Genomic DNA, 19,917 nt, shown 5'->3' with positions numbered 1-19,917 from the left:
ATTTCTGATTTTCAACAACCTATCATTTGCTATAACATCTGAACTAGCACACTATGTTTTGTGTTTGCCTTCCAGGATATCAAACCAGTGATCCCAAAACTTCTTCTAGTTTCATAGCACTGAACCATGAACACATTACATCTGTTTGTCCATAAAGACTGACTCTTGGTATCCGTAGATTTTCTTCCTGCAGATCTGACTCAACGCGTTTGACCTGTGTTGATCCAGACCTGAACCCTCTGAAGGTGACTGAAGCTGTGCTCTGGTCACCTTCGGACAGCTTTCTGAAGTCTGCAGAGGCTGTGTGCATCCACCCTCAGCCTCTGTGGGCTTCAGAATGGCCATTTCAGGTTGAAAAACATCACTTCCAATTTCCAGTGATGATTTTAATCCTTTTAAGGCATTTTGAGGCCCTGGGGTGAATGGAACCTCCGTGGGTTTCAGAAAATCCTCCAGATGCAACCAGAGCCCAGCTCCCGTCACTTTCGAAGGCTCGAAGGAGCCAAAACAGCGGATTTGCTTATTTGCGGTTTTGGGTATCTTCGGGGGGGGGCTGTGTGTGTCTGAGAATGGATCCCTGAGAATGGATCCCGATACAGAGGCCCGATCTGTATTTTCAAACTGCATTGTACAAAAGTAAAACTTTGGGGGAAAGTACTTATATCTTCTCCCTTCCCCCAGTTTCCTAACCTATAAAAAAAGAAAAGAACCCATGAGTCACAACCAGACATATATAGGGGGTAGGATAACCTTCTCTTAGATGCCCTGTTTTGGAGTTTATAGAGAGAAAAGGATGACTAATGCTGTTCATATCCTAGCAAGAGAAAACTAGATGCATTCCTTATTTACAAACATTCCTGTCTAGCATTCCTTATTTATAAACAATGGTGAAAATTGACTGGATCAGAAATCATTTGGTAAGACTCTAGATTTAAGGCAAGGATAAATCTATAGATATGTAAAATAAATAGTACAAGGTTTCATATAACAAATAAGAAATTATCAAATCAATTGCTATTCCTAAATTAACTACACTATTAAAATTTTTACTAAATAATAATTTAATGAGATAATTCAAACTTGGAGATTTTCTGTGTTTATTATGTTTCAATTTTCTAATGTTTTACCTACTGTTCAATGTTATCAGACGCTTCCATGTTTTTCAGCTGAATTATTGTTGCACTATCTATTAACCTATGATTTCACAACAGTACTTACTGTGCTTAGGGGAAAGTATGACGAACAGTTTACACAATTGAAACAGATGAACGCTGGAATATTTATCATAATATTTGTCACAGCACACACTGACAGTTCTGGAGCAAGTGTCTAATAGCAGTTGTGTAGAGCAATGATTCTCAAACTTTTAGGGAAATTTACTCCCTAGGTAAGATTTGCGGGGAAGGCGTGAGAGCAGCAACGCAATCCCCAGGATTGCGTCACTAAGGGTGGCAAAGGGGGTGCTTTTACTCACAGATGGCCAGTGCAAGAGTCAGAAGGTGTGGGAAGCATCAGGAGGGCTCCCTAATGCTTAGAATGTTGAAATGAAGCAATCGAAAAGCACCTCCTGGAAATGGTAGTGCTTTTTGATCACTCCTTTTGAACATTCTAAGCATTGAGGAGCCCTGAAAAAGGTTGTGTGGGCTTCCTACACCTTCTGGACCTTGCGCTGGCCATCTGTGACTAAAAGCACCCACACACTTTGCTGTCCTTAGCGACACAATCCTGGGGATTATGTTGTTGCCCTGCCCCTTAAAGGAATGGGGGAAGCTTTACACAAACTGAGAACCACTGACATAGAGACACATCAAATATGAATACACTAGGAACAGCAATTGTTGCAATTTAATGCAGATAAGCCTAAACTAATTTATGGCAGAAAATTGTGTTTGAGCACTTAATATAACCTGAAATCCTTGAACATAACCTGAAATCCTTGAAAACCTGTACAAATTACATTGTTTTCATTGAAGCTGTGTGCTCAAACACAAAAGTTTTTCATTAGCAGAGCAATCCAATGCATATTTATTCAGAAGTAAGTCTCACTGTATTCAATATAAGTGTATATTCAATATGTCTCACTATATTTCCATGTTAAATGTGTACAGGATTGCAGCCTTTCCTGGGAGTTAAATCCCACTGAACGGAAGTTACTGGAAGTTACTTCCTGATAGAAATGCCTAGGATTACCCTGCAAGATAATGAAAGGTTAAGGCTGCAAAGCCCTAGTACAACAATATTAGCATGTACTTGTATTCTGAGGTCTGTTTTGTTCTTGGTTTTCCATGCAACACTGCATGGTTTTCATTTACAGCAGCACAAGGTTCTACCAGTTCCAAACTTGGGAGGAAAAAATGGTTTATGGATATAACCCTTTAAAGTTAACGTTTTAATTTAATTCAGTATGGTTTATGTCTTGAATGACTTGACACTACTATGTAGTTGGATCATCAACAATGAATTCTCATATTCGTATAAATAAAATAAAATACTGGATTAGATTAATAATTTAACCAGTAAGTTATCATGTGACCCAGGCATGTTTCAGATCCCCCGCCCTGAATGTTTAACATCTTAAGGTACTAATGCAGTTGTCTGAACAGGCCTTTCTTCTACTGATTATTTCCAACCTGGCATTCAGCATTCCTTGGTGCTCTGGAGCTCAAAAGTACCAGGTGCATTAACTCTCTCCCCAGTCAAAGCTCCAGAGGTCTTGCCTGGATGCCTGCCAGAAGGGAACTGTATGAGGACCAAACGGGACTGGCACAAGAAGGTGCCCAAATCCTTTAAGGCGTCTCCCACCCCTGCATCAGTGCCCTTGGTCTCTCTCCTGCCTGAAGTAGGAGGCCTCCTAGCATGAGTTCCTATATATGTTCTTGAGTCATTATCACACTGGGAAGGGACTGTAGTTCAGTGGTATACATACTTGGCATGCTGGTTCAACTCCTAATATCTCCAGATAGGAGAATTTTCCTGCCTGAAAACTCTAGAGCCACTATCAGTCAGTGAAGACAATACTGAGATAGATGGACCAACTGTCCGACTGTATAAGCTGCCTCGGTCAGTCCACTGAAACCAGTTATAATTGTTAGTTATCATAGGAGCATGCTCATAATGACCAATGAGTATAACTGTTTGATTTACATTACCAACATTTGTACTCTATGTGTGTAGGACACTTGCTCCTAATTCAGAGGTCAAATTTGGTCCACAGTACTCATTGCTACTTAACAAACAAATAAAAGGACTCAGAGATAAAAAATTATAGTAACAAAGAAGGCAAGACACAGAAAGTAACAGAAAATACAGTGTAGAGTTATCCTGGTTCATATTCATATAATATGAACATATGAGATATTTCACAAAAGGAGCAATTAATTTTTGAATTAATCCTAAGCCCTATATGGTCTTTAAATTGCTCTGAAAATTGGCTGACAAGCAAGATCAAAAAAACATTTTCTCAAGAAAGTGAGACTTGCAAAAGCCAGATACAGTACTTGAATATGAGTTACAAAGATTGCTTTTAAATAAAAGCAGAATTTTCTTGCTTAAAATGATGGTTCCTAAAAACATTAGTAGTCAAAGCCTTACCAATTTCTCTCTTTTCAAAGAGAAAAAACCCAATTAGATTGTAATCAGATTATAGCAAGAGGAAACCGGATACATTTCCCTCTGATCCTCTGAATTTGGTTTCTTTTCCTGGTTGTATAGATGTATGCAATGTAAGAAGTGACTGCACCTGTTTTCGTAGTTTTGGTGACTTTGACAGCTTCATGAAGGTCATGTGAGGCTTAAAAGCTCTGTCATCTCCAGTGAAGATGCCGTTTTCTTGAAATACCTTCTTCACAATATCTAGATAGGGATAAATGGAGAGGCTCTAATATACAAAGTACTGAGCATGCTGAAACATATGCCAAAATATGAGCGAAATTTGATCCATGGGTGGGAAAAAAGAACAATCCATCTGGAAACCAAACAATTTCATACTTGCAACCTAACATAAACATCACATAAAATTCACATGAAAATTGTTTCTTTATAAACGGATAGACCCATCCAATGATGCTTGAGATGATCACTGTCCCACCTACCCCAACAAAGATTTGTGGTGGCTTAAAAAGCTTCAAGCATGTAGGTGAGTTGTCTTGCCTCGGTCACGCTTGGTTTTGGCCATATACAGGTGTGCCACCTAATCCATGGAGATTCTGTTCCTGAACCCTCCACGGAAAACTGAAACTGCAGACATGGGTGAATGCCTGTACATGCAGTCTGGACCCACTGGTGGACCCTCCGAAGTCATGGATTTTGAGCTCTATAGCTCAGTTTGAGCCCAGCAGAGGCCGTGGACAGATATCCATGGCCTCTGCTGAACTCAAAAACCCCTCTGGAGGCAAGGACAGCAGAGCAGAGCAGCTGAGAGGTGCTCTGTAAAGTGATGCCTTGGCAGAAGCAGCACAGCTGAAAGGGTGGCCTGTGTGATAATTGCACTCTCCCAGCAACTCAGCAGTGTCTCTCTTCTCGCTCCTCCCGGTCTGCCTCTTGACTTGTACCATTTGTTGCCTTCTGAAGCCTCCTTTAGTCTTTGTCGCCCAGTGCTTCAACAGAAGTAGTGCCAATGAAAGGGCAGCTAGCATGATAATTTGGTTCTCTCAGTGGTGCCCCTTCAGCTGCACCACTTCTGTTAATGTGTCACTTTGGAGCTGAGCAGCTGGTGTTGGTGCTGGGATAGCCCAATTATCATGTGGTCTGGATTAAGAGCTTCTGTTTCAGATCCTGATACTGTCAGCACTTGGGGCCAGAGGAGGGGGTCTGAGCACTACGGAAGGAAACTTGTGCACATGTGTGCACATGTGCATGTTGTACTTTAAAAAGTAAGAAAACGTATAAAACTTTTCTTTAAAAAACAGGGTATTAGTGAGATAGTTCTTTAATAATTCCCACTGTACAAAGAAAATGACAGTAGCCATACTTAATTTATTTCAAACATACACATATTTGAGTGCACATTTGCTTTCCTTCATTTAAGCCGTTTCTGCCTAGGGGAATAATAAGGACAAAGCTCAGGCAACTGTTTTCCATGAACAAGTTTTCACATTAAAGATAATGGGCTACATGCATACTTCGTTAACTTCTGTAGAAGCACTACAGAGATAAATTTGGCTTATGATGTTAAAAATGCATTTCAAATTAATGTTTGCAGTATCTCAAGATTACAGAATTCAGAATTAAGTTAAAAAGAAATCAGCATTTAGATGAGTGTTGCTGCTGGAGAAATATCAATGGAATGTGTCATTAACTTCTGTTTATTATCAGTTGTATTTACAGTAAAAATTGGTCATTTGGGGCCTCTCACAGTGATGAAAAAGAACATAATATGATGCCAAGAGCACAGTATCACATCTCCATTGCAATGCTTGGTCTGTTGCAGAACCTAGTTTGCTCACAGCATTAAAAAAAACAAAAAAACACACACACACAGATTGTGGGAGTTATGTGTTCCTGTACTGAAGAAGGGGAACACACTGCCAATGGTAGGGTAATGTTCGCAAAACATGCTAGTGTTGGCCACTTAACAGAGCTATACAACTGTGTAAAACAAAATACATATTTGTTGCCACAGCAGACATTAATTCACATCATATGAACTAAAACAATGACCCATTTCACAGTATCAAAGGAGGTAGACCGTTGATCCTTAATCTCTTCATCACCTTGTTTTCCTTGCCATAAATTAACTACTAATATAATTTTATTACTATGCAAGCTTCTTTTAATTAAGTTTAATTATTAACTCATATACTAGGCATCCACTCCTTTCAGTGGTTTTTCCTTCAGCAAAAATGTGCTCCATGATCATCATAAATATATTTAAATATTCCATCAGCTGTGTCAAAACTCACTGAAGTATGAATGACCACAACTATGTACAATCATACATATTTGATGTGCAATACTCTGGTTGCTCCATTTCTGTCCTGTTCTATTAATCTAAGATGCCAGCCTCAAAAAAGAAGTGCTACTTGCATATGGAAAAATCAGCAGCATGAATCTGTGGCATCATTTAAATAACTTATTTAGAAAACCAAGTAAATCTGAGTACAGATATGAAGGTAGCAGCCCAATCCCAAATTCCTGATACACCAGTTTATTTCTACGTATGCTGGAGCACCTACAGCCCAGCTGGCATAAAAGTCTACACGCTGACGCCAGAGACCAGTACAATGTTGGAAAAACACCTTGTCAACGGAGCAACTCTGCTGGCAGAGAGGCTAAAACAGGGTGGAGAGTGTGGCATAACATGAGAGGAATGAGGAAGAATCAAGGTGTGCCATATCCTAACCATATCCTTCGGACGATGGACATGCCCCAAACACCAGGAAAATGTTATGCCAACAACAGAGGTGGTGCAAGTAGGAAGTAACCATATAAGGAACAATGGGAAAGGGAAAAACAGCAGAAAATTGCACCTTCTGCCACCAACCTGCCTTGCTCACTCTCCTATGACTGAGCCAGTCACAGCACACCAACCCCAGTATTAAAGCCCCTTCCAGGGAAACTGCAACAAAAATGTGTGATATGAAACTATACCTTTCTAGTCTCTCAAAGGGAAATTTCAGTGATAGATACAGCCTTGCTTGGAGGAGATGGTTTGCAAACCCATTTGTGTGTTTCTCTTTTAGATACTGCTCTATCACTGCTATTTTTCAATAAAAATATTTACTGGATCAACACTTGTTGCTACTGGGTAGATTAGAATCCCTTCTTTTCACTCTGGTTGTTTCTTACCTCTGATGGCTGAAGGGTAGGACTCTGAGGGGAAGGGCCTCTCTGCTCCTAAGGTCTGCAGCATCCTTATTCTGTGAACACCTGGGCTGTGGCAGGAGATGCTGTCTCCTGCTGTGGCTGGATGGTAAGAGAGCAGCTTTGTGGAATAGCTGGTGAGTCTGCCTCCCCCTCTTCTTTTATCCCTGCCATGGGTGTTTCTGGTTAATCATGCAAAAGCTTGACTTTTAAAATGTGTGATTCTAATGGATATATTCTGACTTATTTTTTTCCTGATGCTTTAGTAATGTTTTTTAGTCATTTTGCTATGGTATGTTTTTTGACTTGTGAACTGCCTTGAGGTGACCTGGATTAGGAAAGATGAGGTATCAATTTGGATAACAACAACAGTTGACTCTTTGTACTGATCAGCGCTAATAAGGGCTAAAAGACTCTGGACAGCATCAGACAATGGCCTTGCAGAAAGTACATATCATTAATAGAGACTCTTATGTTTTTGGAAACTTGTCCATACCATCAGAAACTTAAGTAAGCAAACATTGGTTCAAATACTGGCATCAACTATTATTTACTTCGTAAAATGCACCCAATTTTTGTGAACCTTCTGTAATAAATATATTTCAGTTTAACATACAAACCTGGTTATAACACTGGGTCTGTTTTTGGGTTGCAATCCTATGCACACCTTCATGGGCGTAAGTTTCATTGAACACAGTGGGACTAACTTCTGACTAAATGTGCATAGGTTTGTGCTGTGAGAGGACTATTCTGATCATTTCATATCTGGATAATGCAAGTATCTGTCCTATTCATAACCGACTACTGTACAAAACAAAACTGTTACAAATGTTCATCTGGCATAACCAACTGTTTGTTATGAGCATGTGTAATATTAGTTGTGGGCAAACAGCACAGGGACGGCCATCACTGCCTGTGAGCTTACCAGGAGCAAGAAGGCATCCGCTATAGGACGTTGTCCTGAATTAGATTGACTCTGATGGAGCAAGAGTGGTTCTTATATTCTTATATGCAGGCGTGCCCCCTTATCTGCAGAGGTTCCGTTCTGGAACCCCCATGGATACCGAAACCGCAGATAAGGCAAATGCCTGTCCCTGTGGTTCCAGGGAGCCACCACCCCTACGGAGATGAAGGTAGCTCTGCTCTAGGGCTTCCCCAAGCCTCCCAATGCCTGGTAAGGCATTAAAAACATCACATCCGGTTTCTCCGTGAAACCAGAAATTGCTTTTTTTTTTTACTTTAGAGTGCAGTCTGAGACCACCAGAGGCTGGGGACAGACATCCCTTCAGAGGTGAGGGGATGCAAGCAGGGGTGCGTGCGCTGCGGGGTCCTCAACCCAATCTGTGAAGTGAATCTGCAGATATGGGGGCCCCCTATACTGGAGTGCAATAACAAGCACTTATATGAAAACATACAGCAATAGAAATGAATTTATCCTCCATACATCTTGTTGGCATCCTTCAGTCTCGGAAGACTACGGTGTCACGCTCTGAATGGTGGTTCTGGAACAGAGTGTCCTCTCCAGTGCGCGAAGCCTGGGTAAAGTAGGTATGGAGGATAGGCTGTTACCCATGCAGCAAATCCCCCCTCTCCACGTCACTGAAATGGTCCAATGGAAAGGCAGAGGCCAATACGGTTGGTTCCAGCGGCGTCGCAGGAGTTGCCAGAACGTGACTGTATTCAGCCATGAACTGCCTCAGGGACTCTGGCTCCAGATTTTGCCTTGAGGTTGACTCCTGAAGCCTTTTCCATAACTGGATGTAGCCACAAGGTAGTGGAGGTTTGGGATCAGAGTTTTCCTTCTCTCAGATGAGCTGCCTTCCCAGGCTGACGAGTCCCATCTACCCGGTGGCTATCCTCCATATAAAACATTCACAAAGTATCCAGCCTAAATATACTGTATACTGCCTGGCTAAAAGGAAGGCAAATATCTTGTCTGTAAAAAAAGACAAAGAGTAAAACTGACCTGATTTCTTTTACCATTATTCATCTCCAAGGAGATCTCCTGAACGTGAGCTGCTCGGTTCATGAAATATAGGCTCCCCCCTGTGGCCAGAACACCACTTTTTTGTACAGAAACAGCAGGAATCTTAAGCAACAGCTGCCAATTCTACAAGATAACTCTTTTGTGTTGCACAGCTGGTTTACAGTATTGAGGTTCATGTCACTGATTATTTCTGTTAGTAAAATTCACTGTACTGTGGAACTGATCTATCTTGCTTTCCAGCAATCCGTGTATGCCTTACCACTGTACCACTGAAAGAAATACTGTAATGTGGTCCTAATGGAGCAAAGGACGTCAAATCTGTCTCAGAAGTTCATTCGGGGATGCCGTATAAACAAAACAAAAATAAAGCCAGATGGTCTCACGTAACACAGCTTTTAAACTGTTGGTCTTGTCAGCTTAGGGCTGATCCTTACTGGAAGATGATCCAAACTGATGAATAATATCAGCAGACACTACTTACGACTTCTAATCACTTCTGGATCAAAGTTTTCGTACAAGTGCAACTTGTTGCTTCCTGCAGATAATCACCTGGCACTATAAGTGTTCAGCAGATGTATACTGAGCAAGAAATACACATTCTATCTGCTTAAATATTCAGACCCCACTTAGTCTGCATCTCAGTGTTTACCTCTTTGGGATTTGGTTCAGAGACCTGCTGCCAAGAACAGGCAAATGCTTCCCTGGAAAACCCAGATGCTCCTGGTAACATGTACAGCAGCTACATTAGAGTTGTGCCTAATTAGATTCATGCATTAAATGGTTTGCTGGTCTAAAGATCTCAAACTTCCTGTTATGGCTTCTGTCATACTGTGGACAGCTAGTGATAAACAGGCAAAGTCAAAACCGATTTCACAAGGTACAGAAGGGACAATCTGAGGTTTAAACATTACAAGTGTAACTCACATAACCTGCAGGTGGAAATAGACAAATATCGAATCTATGTGGCTGCCAACTTAAGAGGCAGCCCCATGTCTCCTCCTCCCCCTCTCCCGATTACATCGAGTAAAAGAAAACATGGAGTACGATGTGCTGTGTTGAGTTTGCCTGGTCCTCCTGCAAACAGCAGCCACTGAACTAGAGCAAGAGTGAGGAAACAATGCAATGATGGACTAACACACATTTTCTTTTACTAAACATGAGGGTGGGGAGGGGATGTGGTGATGATGTTTCAGCGGGAGTCACTCATTTTCGGTATCATCTAGCTTAGTGGTCTCTAAACTGGAGACCACTAAGCTAGATGATACTGAAAATGAGTGACTGGAGACCAAACTGGAGACCACTGCGCATTACAAATAGTCACCCAGCACATAAGAACATAAGAACATAAGAACAGCCCCACTGGATCAGGCCATAGGCCCATCTAGTCCAGCTTCCTGTATCTCACAGCGGCCCACCAAATGCCCCAGGGAGCACACCAGATAACAAGAGACCTCGTCCTGGTGCCCTCCCCTACATCTGGCATTCTGACTTAACCCATTCCTAAAATCAGGAGGTTGCGCATACACATCATGGCTTGTACCCCATAATGGATTTTTCCTCCAGAAACTCGTCCAATCCCCTTTTAAAGGCGTCTAGGCTAGACGCCAGCACCACATCCTGTGGCAAGGAGTTCCACAGACCGACCACGCGCTGAGTAAAGCAATATTTTCTTTTGTCTGTCCTAACCCGCCCAACACTCAATTTTAGTGGATGTCCCCTGGTTCTGGTATTATGTGAGAGTGTAAAGAGCATCTCCCTATCTACTCTGTCCATCCCCTGCATAATTTTGTATGTCTCAATCATGTCCCCCCTCAAGCGTCTCTTTTCTAGGCTGAAGAGGCCCAAACGCCGTAGCCTTTCCTCATAAGGAAGGTGCCCCAGCCCCGTAATCATCTTAGTCGCTCTCTTTTGCACCTTTTCCATTTCCACTATGTCTTTTTTGAGATGCGGCGACCAGAACTGGACACAATACTCCAGGTGTGGCCTTACCATCGATTTGTACAACGGCATTATAATACTAGCCGTTTTGTTCTCAATACCCTTCCTAATGATCCCAAGCATAGAATTGGCCTTCTTCACTGCCGCCGCACATTGGGTCGACACTTTCATCGACCTGTCCACCACCACCCCAAGATCTCTCTCCTGATCTGTCACAGACAGCTCAGAACCCATCAGCCTATATCTAAAGTTTTGATTTTTTGCCCCAATGTGCATGACTTTACACTTACTGACATTGAAGCGCATCTGCCATTTTGCTGCCCATTCTGCCAGTCTGGAGAGATCCTTCTGGAGCTCAATTGGAGCCTACTGTTCCGCCAGGGAGGCTGCTACTATGGCCACCAATCACCCTCATGTTTGCTCTGCCCTGCTGTGTCTGCCAGGAAATCCTGGAGCAGAGCCTAAAGGGGCAGCAGAACGTGGAAGTGGAGAGGTGGAGTGAACGGGGGGGGGGAGGAAATCAGCGGTGACAATGGAAGCCTCACCTGCAGAACAATAAGCTCTGTTCATGCAGGGGAAGGATTAGCGTGGGTGCCAGATCTGGCCCATGGGTCAGAGTTGGAAAGCCCTGATCTAGCTCCATCTAGAGCAGGGATTTTCAACCTTTTTCATTTCATGGCACACTGACAAGATGCTAAAATTGCCAAGGTACACCATCAGTTTTTTGACCACTGACAAGACACACCATGCTGCTACACATGCTGCTGGTAGGGGGCTCAAATCCCCCAATTGCCATACTAATAAATGACACTCCCCAAACTCCCATGGCACACCTGCGAACCATTTGTGGCACACCAGTGTGCCATGGCACAGTGGTTGAAAATGGCTGATCCAGAGTTTAGGACTGACCCATGGACAGTAATTTCTGCCATCCAGAAACAATTGTATGTAAATGTAGTTTGGTATGTGTATTGGGATTCAAGCTGAAAAAAGTGGATCATAAGGAGGGGTACAGCTTAAGGAGGGGCTGTAGCTCAGTATTAGAGCACCAGGTTTGCATGCTGAAGGTTCCAGGTTCATATCTCCACATAGGGCTAGGAAATATCCTTCCTTAGAAGGATTTCCTTTGAAGGCCTAAATTTCCTTCAAAGGCCTTCTGAGGGCCGAAAATATTCACAAGTGGTTTTCAGTCAAAAACTGGAAAGGTTTTCAGCCCTCAGAAGGGCTTAGAAGGCATTCTGAGGGCCACGGAGACTGCAGGCAGCCTCCCCAACTCTCAGAATGCATTTTAAGGGCTGAAAATAATCACTTCTGGTTTTCAACTGAAAACCCACAGAATACCCTTTGGACGTGACCAGAGCGATGCCCCAGCCCAAGAAGGTGCCTCCCAGGGCAGTACTCCTTTCAGTTACACTGCTGGTGCAGATGAAATAAGGCATGGGAGAACCTTGTTCACTATCCCATGCTCTATGGAGGATGGGTGGGATAGACCCTATGTAACTAATTAAAATTGATAAGGATTCCACAATCCTGGATCGGCAAAGAAATCTGATATACTCATTATTTACAAGGGAAAGATCTATGTTCAGATGCACTGATGTAGTTCCTATCACCAAAGGCAGAAGTTCTCAAACTGGGGCATTGTGACACTCCAGCCAGGAAGGCCCTGTCTCTGCCCCCTTAATTGGTGGGGCGAGAGCACTCCTGAGATCATGCTGCCGCCAGGGACAAAAGGGGTTTTAAAAAACTTACCGGGGGTCACTATGGCTCTCTGGAGGGTGCAGGGAGCCTGTGGATCCCCTCTGTGAGCCTACTGAACCTCTAAGCTGCTCAAAAATGTGATCATGATCTACTTCTGGTTTTTGTCCAATTCCTCCCAGAGGAATCTTCCCTGGAGGATGCAGCCAAAATGAATTTCATGGTTCTTTTCATGGTATCATGTTCACCCACAATGAGTTTGTTATTTATAGGCAACTCTCAAATTCACATGTGTAGATCATTTAACTCAACATTTTATTTGAAAAGATTAGTTAAGTGGCAAACAAGAGGTTACCTCACACAACAGTGCAAAGGCCACAACATTAATGCAAAGCTAAAAACACTCAGCTCTGGGGCATGTATAACATTTACAGAAGTACTGGTTTTGAGAGGGATTCTAATGTCATAGTTGAGTAATAAAAAAATAACTGAATGAAAATAGAACTGTGTATCCTTAGAAAACTTTTTAAATAATCAGAACAAGTAAAGTGAGAAATGCGAGGGATTATATTAAACATAGCTATTTCTCAAAGCATTTGGTCTTTGTTTTAAAGCAAAGTCATTTTGTGCAAGTTTAAGGTCAAACATTTGCATTACTTAGTCACAAATTCCACTGCAGCCTGCAGGTCTCTTTGTCTACATAATGAACCAGAGATAGTGAGAAATTAAAGATGGCAAGTTATCATCCCATGTCAGAGAGGGGTCTTGCGTAAGCATACTTACTGTAAGTATGGAAGAAAGGAAAGATGTCTGAGACTCAAGAAACACCCTATTTTTACAATAAGTAACTATTTAGCTATAATGGAGATCAATATGACACAGTATTACATGAAACACCAATTGGTGCAAGATATATTTTGAACATAAATGCACTCCCTTAGGAAAAGAACACTTTGGTTAGAGGTGCATGGGGTATAATAAGCAGTCTGCCTTGCCCCCACTGGCATTTTAACTTTTCTTCATTCTGCTGTGTGGTACAGCCCTCTTTCTCATTCCATTATTAAATGAACCACATAAAACAAATTTATTAAAACAAAAAGTTAGCCTTGGGGTCCAATGGTTTCTGATACAGAAAAGTAAATGGTTCGGTATGAGTAAATGGAGTAAATGGTCCAAAAGAGTAAATGATCCAGTATGGATGTAATGCTAGGCTCCCTGCAAAACACAGATTGCAAATCAGAGCATAGACTAGGAATCCCTCTCCCTCCATTCTCTTCTGTTCAGAGTGAATTATCCCCTCCCTTCCCTTGTATCTAGGGTTTACTAACCTACTTCAAACTGTTTTTTCAAATTCTGGCTAAAGAAGGCCAGATTGTTTACCGTGATTAGTGTCAGTGCACATGCAGTTAATTACTGTTAATGCAAACAAGGAAAGCAAGAGAACACACAACACTGAAGCTAGATCCTGACTTTCTACAATATTCTATTATAGTCTTCAGTATGTTCTAGTATACCGGTTTTCAAAGTCATGGGTCACAACCCACCACAGGAACCGGAAGCAGGGCATTCTCCCTTAAGACAGTGATGGTGCTACAGCGATCGCAGCTCTGTTGCTACCAAGGCATGATGATCTCCAATCATCAGTTACTTCAGGTTTTTGCAGGGAAACCAGAAGTAACTGCTGATTGGAGATAAAGGCTGCTTACATAGCCACGGATGACAGTGGAGGGGGCTGCAAGCTTCCAGGAGCCTGCAAGAGGCCAACTCTGCCATTCAGGTAAGAAACAAGCCCCTTGGTAGCAACAGAGCTGTGATTGCTGCAGCACCATCACTGTCCCCCTCCCTGCCCACACATACACTTTTCTGGTTCCCTACTCCCCTGTTCTAGTGAATATGGCTGCTGAGCAGGGGCATAACAATAAAGGTATAATGTAGAAGGCCTGAAATAACAATGCTAGAAGCCACTGAAATTATGCTATATTAGGCAATGCAAATGATAACCAAGATGGCAGTGGCCTTTGCAACTCAGAAAAATGCCCTAATATGAGTCACGCAATGTTCAAGCATGGTATGACTTCAAATTCCTTAGAGACAAAAGATCATTCATTGCCTTTAATAACCTTTCCAAGAAATGGTTGGAATTTAGGGGACTGTCTAACAGGACAATGACAAATTACAGGCATTTCTTCGGAACTGAGATCTTTTTGTTAAATGTCATTTAAGAATGATTCACTGACAGGTTGTCTGCACCCTGTTTTGTTATATCCAATTTCCTCAGAGAGCAGATCTTGAATTGGAAATCTTAGGCAGATTTATGAAGAACCCAATGGGATATATTCAGTAAAAAACATCCAACCCTAAGCTCTCCTGAGCAGTGGAAGCATAGCTGAACATCGGATCCAATCACCAAATCCCACTTCCAGCACTGTTACTCTTAGAGTTCAGTGTGGCCCCTATATGGCTTAAGAAAAACACATAAAGAGCTTCAGGTGGAAAGGGAAGCCAACTCATTCTGCCAGAGCATTCCTGAACTTCTAAGCTGATGCACTGCAGGCAGGGGAGGGAGGGGTCCCTTTATGTTGTTATTTATTTAATTTATAGTATTTCTAGCTCACCTCTCAACAAAAAATGTTCACAAAGCACCCTATATTTCCAAGGGAGTGGAGGATACATTTTTCATAAGTTAAATGCTGCGTGAAACAGCGCTGTAGAACAAACCAATCTAACAGGCAAAAAAATAGGAGCTGCACCGCTCTTATTGCTTCAAATAGCTGCCAATCACACTGGGGCAATGAGTGTTATAATGCATCAGCACTAAAGGAAGCTGCGTTATGGGAGGCATGACTAATACAAAACTACATAAATGCAACAGGAAAAATTTCAAATTAATTTCCAAATGTCTGATGAAAAAAGGAAGTCTTCACTTGCTTATAAAAAATTAGATCAGGAAATAACATACAGGTGGAGCCTGTTTATCCATGGATTTTATATCCATGGATCTGGTCCAACATGGATCCACTAGACCATGGATGAGCCAGATTTGGCCTCACTGTTGAGGCCAGATTTGTGTTGTCTCAATTTGGCCTCACTGAACCCCCCAAAGCCAACCAGAGCTGTGCTCCAGTGCCTCTGGAGGGCTTTCTGAAACCCACAAAGGCAAAACGTGTCCATCCACCTTTCTGTGGGCTTCAGAAAGCCCTCCGGAGGGGACTGAAGCACAGGCCTGGTCCCCTCCAGATGGCATAAGGGGCTGAAGATCATGGATTCACTTATCCAGGATTTTCAGTATCCACCGGGCATCCGAGAACAGATCCCACACAGATACCGAGGCCCCACCTGTACATGAATTTCTCTGGGAAATATATACTGTAATTCCAGGGCTACTACGGAAAAGGCCATGCACTTGATAGATGACAACAGAGGCCAATGTAAGAAAGCACTTTCTACAATACTCAGGGCCCAGACCATGTAGGACTTTAAAAGGCAAAAGGTCAACTTGAACAAATGTTGCCAGCCCAGTCCTTACCCACCTTGTGCAGAATGTGGGGATGACAATGTCAGTTTGTATTTCTACCACAATAGTTACGACAGTAGACAGGCTAGCAACAAGTGAATTTTCAACCAATGCACTATTTAAATGAAAATATGCATAATTTCATATTCTACGAAGTTCTTTATCTCTTGACTATTTAGACCAGGGGTGCTCACACTTTTTTGGCTCGAGAGCTACTTTGAAACCCAGCAAGGCCCGGAGATCTACCAGGGGGGAAGGAAGCATCTGACAGACAACCCCTTTAATGTATGGAGCCCCTGCTGGAGTCTAGTCAGTTTTGTCAGTTTTGTTGCTGCATGCCTGAAGAGCAGCTAAAGTGTCAGTTTCAGTGTCAGTTTAGTATCAGCTAAATATGTCAGTTTCATCTAGTCACTAGACGAAACTGACATATTAACAGTTTGGAGAGACAGGGCTCCGCGATCTACTCATTTTGCCTCGCGATCTACCGGTAGATCGCGATCCACCTATTGAGCACCCCTGATTTAGACATTCTGCATTAAGGTACAAATCCTACACTATGCTGATAGAATCAGGCTATCCAATGGTCATACTTAACAAAGATTCAAATTTGTAGAGAGAAAAGGCATCTTGTGAACATATTGTTGATTTCACTATTATGCTGTATAGAAATGAAAATACAGTATGCCCAGCCACAATCAGTTTCTGGAGATACAGGTCAGCCAGTTATAAACTGAGATTTGATCTTCTTGGACTCTATAGCAGTTCATAAGAATGATTAGCATATCCATTAATTAGCTAGTTTTAAAAAATTCTAATGGAACTACAGCATAAAGTCTAATGATATAGTGCTCTAAAATATGCAGTTGGTAGTTAGCATGACACTGAGCAATAAAATCAAATTATAACAAATGCATGTCTAGTTACTTTGATGCTTCAGAGTGATTATGCTTAATGGAATTTTGGCATTCAGGTCTGCTGCAGCAGACTGGCTGAATAACCTCTGTCAAAATATTCCCATATAAACAGTCGGGAGTTGTTGATGTGACCCTGAATCAGGTGTTCAGATACAAACACCTGTCAACAAACACAATTCCACTGTTGCAGCTGGAGCTAAAAAGACAAGGCACCCACACAGGTAAGCAAGAGAGAGGCTAAGCAGAGAGACAGGGCATCTCAAACTCTAGCTCCAAAACATCCTCCATCCCACCCTGCTAAGAACTCCCAAGGCCACAGAATGCCTCCTATTCTTCCCTTGGAATGTGTGGAATCTGTGCAGTGACTAACAACCCTCCCTCACTCAAGAGAACTTAGCTATGTTTCCCACAAACAGAAGACAGGCTCAGTCTGTGGTTTGCATTAAGGAGGTCCGTGTTCCCAACAAACTCAGATGAGCATCTATCATACTCTGGGAAAATCTACAGCAGGTCACAGCCACCTTTGCTGGTGAACCCCAAACATTCCCTTCACTCTCATTCTTCCCTGCAGGAGCCAGACCTGAGTGTGGCCACTGGTTCACCTATCAGTCACACTGCTCTGTCTCTCAAGATATGCCTGTGACTCTCTCCAGGCCTCTCTCCTGGGTATAGAGGAATCAAGTTTAAGAGCCATTCTATGGTAATCCTTTTTTTAAAGATTTTTTTAATTTTTCCAAAAACAAAAATAACGAACACTCATAACGTATTGCATAATACAATACATACAATTCATAAAAGCAATATTAGAGGGTGCAAGATATCATACATCACTATAACTAATAAATCATTACATATTTCCTAATCCAGTTCCTCTTCTACGTTAGCCTCTCAATATCATTTATCATTTATCTATCATATTATATCATATATATAATACATTCATCTAAATACCCTATCTTATACTTCTACAACTTTATATTCAACCAAGCATAAAATAATTTTCATTACTCAATCTACATCGATTTCACTGTTGATCCAAGCTCTCAAAAAACATTTCCGCCATATTCATTATTTTCTCTATTAATTCATCTTTCATTGGGATCTTCATGTCTTTCCTGTATCAAGCATATAAAATCCTCACAACAATTAATATCATAATCCAATATCTAACATTCTAAATTCTAACTTTTAATATCCTAATAATTACATATATCATTTCTCTATCTATAACATCCAAAATTAATATATTCTCATGACTAAATACATTAACATATACGTAAATATCCCAAACAATATCACCTAAAATTAATTCTAATTCATTAAAATTATTCTCTAAAATTCTAACATCTATTAATATCAAGCTAACTAAAATTTTTATACATATTACATATCACCTATAAAACTCATATAGCTTCTCACTGACATCTAATAAGTATTAATTTCTAACATACAAAATTAATACATTACTGTCTTTCTTTTTATCTATTCCCTTGTCTCCAACCTAAATATCCACAGGTCTGCCAAATCTCTTCTCCTCTCTAGACTTTAACTTTCCATCTTTTTTTTCTAATAAATTTCATGTGAATTCCTCTTAACAGATCACGGTTTAATGTACTCGCTCTTCTTGCTAAATCAACATCTTGATGAGTCATCTCCTTCACTTGATCATTCCAATCTATGTCAGTTGGTTGAAGTATTTCTTCTTCCTTCACTTGATCAATCTAATCTGCATCAATTAGTCAAAATATTTCTTCTCCTTTCTGGTCTGGTGACTTTTGAGTCTTTATCTTCCAAGCTATCTCCATTAACAATGTCTCTTCTAATTGTTTGTTTTGTCCTGTCTCCAGTGTTTTGGATTTATCTTCCATTTCTTTGCTCTTTTGTTGATCCTCTCCTGTTTGTTGCGTATTAGACTCATTTGTCTGATGAATTGAGATTTCCAGGCTAATTTGGATTTGTAAATATCAATTTACTTGTTGCTTTCCCAATTCCAGTACTTTTTCCATAATCCTTTGTATTTTCTCATGTGATTCGGATATAACATCTTTAAGTTGCACACTAAGATCATTTAGTTGTGTAGTTAACACATCCAAACTAGCTTGAACCCGCAGATATTGATTTGTATGTTGCTGTCCCATCGCCACTTATTTCTCTATATTGTCTTGTATTGTCTGCTTCCATTCTTTCCCTTTAGGTTCCTCTTGTGTTAGTTTTCCCAAGTTGGACTCCGGGGCAGGAGAGCTCCTAACTTTCTCTCCTTTTCCTGTCATCCTCAAAGAAAGAATTCTTGATATCGAACAACAAGAGCTGTTTAGTGCCGCCAGAACCACATGCTCACCATTCCATCTCCATATTCCAGTCAGTTTTGGGAAACTGGCCTCCTTCTTTTACCACCTGGTGTGCCCGCAGGCTTGGAGAGCTTTCACACTTGCAAGATGTAACGCTCTTCCATCAGCCTTGTTAATGGGCAGGTTCAGTGGTATTCCCTACTCAGAGAGGAAATGCAAGTGTGGTAGGGATTGCATTGAGACTCTAATGCATACCTTTTTCCACTGCCCACTACATGATGCGTCACGCAAGAAATATCTAGGCCCATTGTTAGCTAGGATGCAGGGCTGGGAGGATTCAATCATGCTTCAATCTCTCCTTTCCACACCTGATTCTGAGACCCTGGATAATGTTGCTTCCTTTTTATCTGGGGTAATAGCCAGGCAGAGCCCTGGGACTCTGGGCAGTGTGTGAGGAGAAGACTGATGTTTATGTTGTGTTGTCTTTGTATATTTTTGTTTTGTTTTGTTCTTTCTCTGTATTTTATGCCAATAAAGGTCTTACTGAACTGTCATCCTTTTTCTTCCTTCTTATATCTTCTTTCTTCTTACTTCACTTGTCAAGTCCTGTTCTTGTCCTTGTAGTATCTTTTTTAGTCCACTAGATGTCCCTGATGTTCTTATTTCTATTGTTTATATCTCATTTCTGTTATTTATATTTGTTTCTATGTCAACTGCATTCCTTTCCAGGCGATAATCAAAGGAATGTAAACAATCAACCACTTTTGCAAAAAAAAA

General features: G+C 41.4%; 1 protein-coding gene across 4 annotated transcripts in view; it reads right to left on the bottom strand.

Moving 5' to 3' along the window:
- Positions 1 to 19,917, bottom strand: part of AKAP7 (A-kinase anchoring protein 7) — a 102,175-nt gene that overhangs the window by 51,577 nt on the left and 30,681 nt on the right. For all 4 annotated transcript variants that reach the window (XM_066614597.1, XM_066614587.1, XM_066614606.1 and 1 more), the window contains one exon: positions 3,740 to 3,852. In XM_066614597.1, coding sequence (XP_066470694.1) covers positions 3,740 to 3,852 — 113 coding nt within the window. The remainder of the gene's footprint in view (positions 1 to 3,739; positions 3,853 to 19,917) is intronic.

This window comes from Tiliqua scincoides, chromosome 1 (genome assembly GCF_035046505.1).
Source record: "Tiliqua scincoides isolate rTilSci1 chromosome 1, rTilSci1.hap2, whole genome shotgun sequence".
In the NCBI taxonomy this organism is placed as follows: Eukaryota; Metazoa; Chordata; class Lepidosauria; order Squamata; family Scincidae; genus Tiliqua; species Tiliqua scincoides.
Note: the sequence above shows the minus strand (reverse complement) of the source record. Positions and strands in the feature narration are given on the sequence as shown.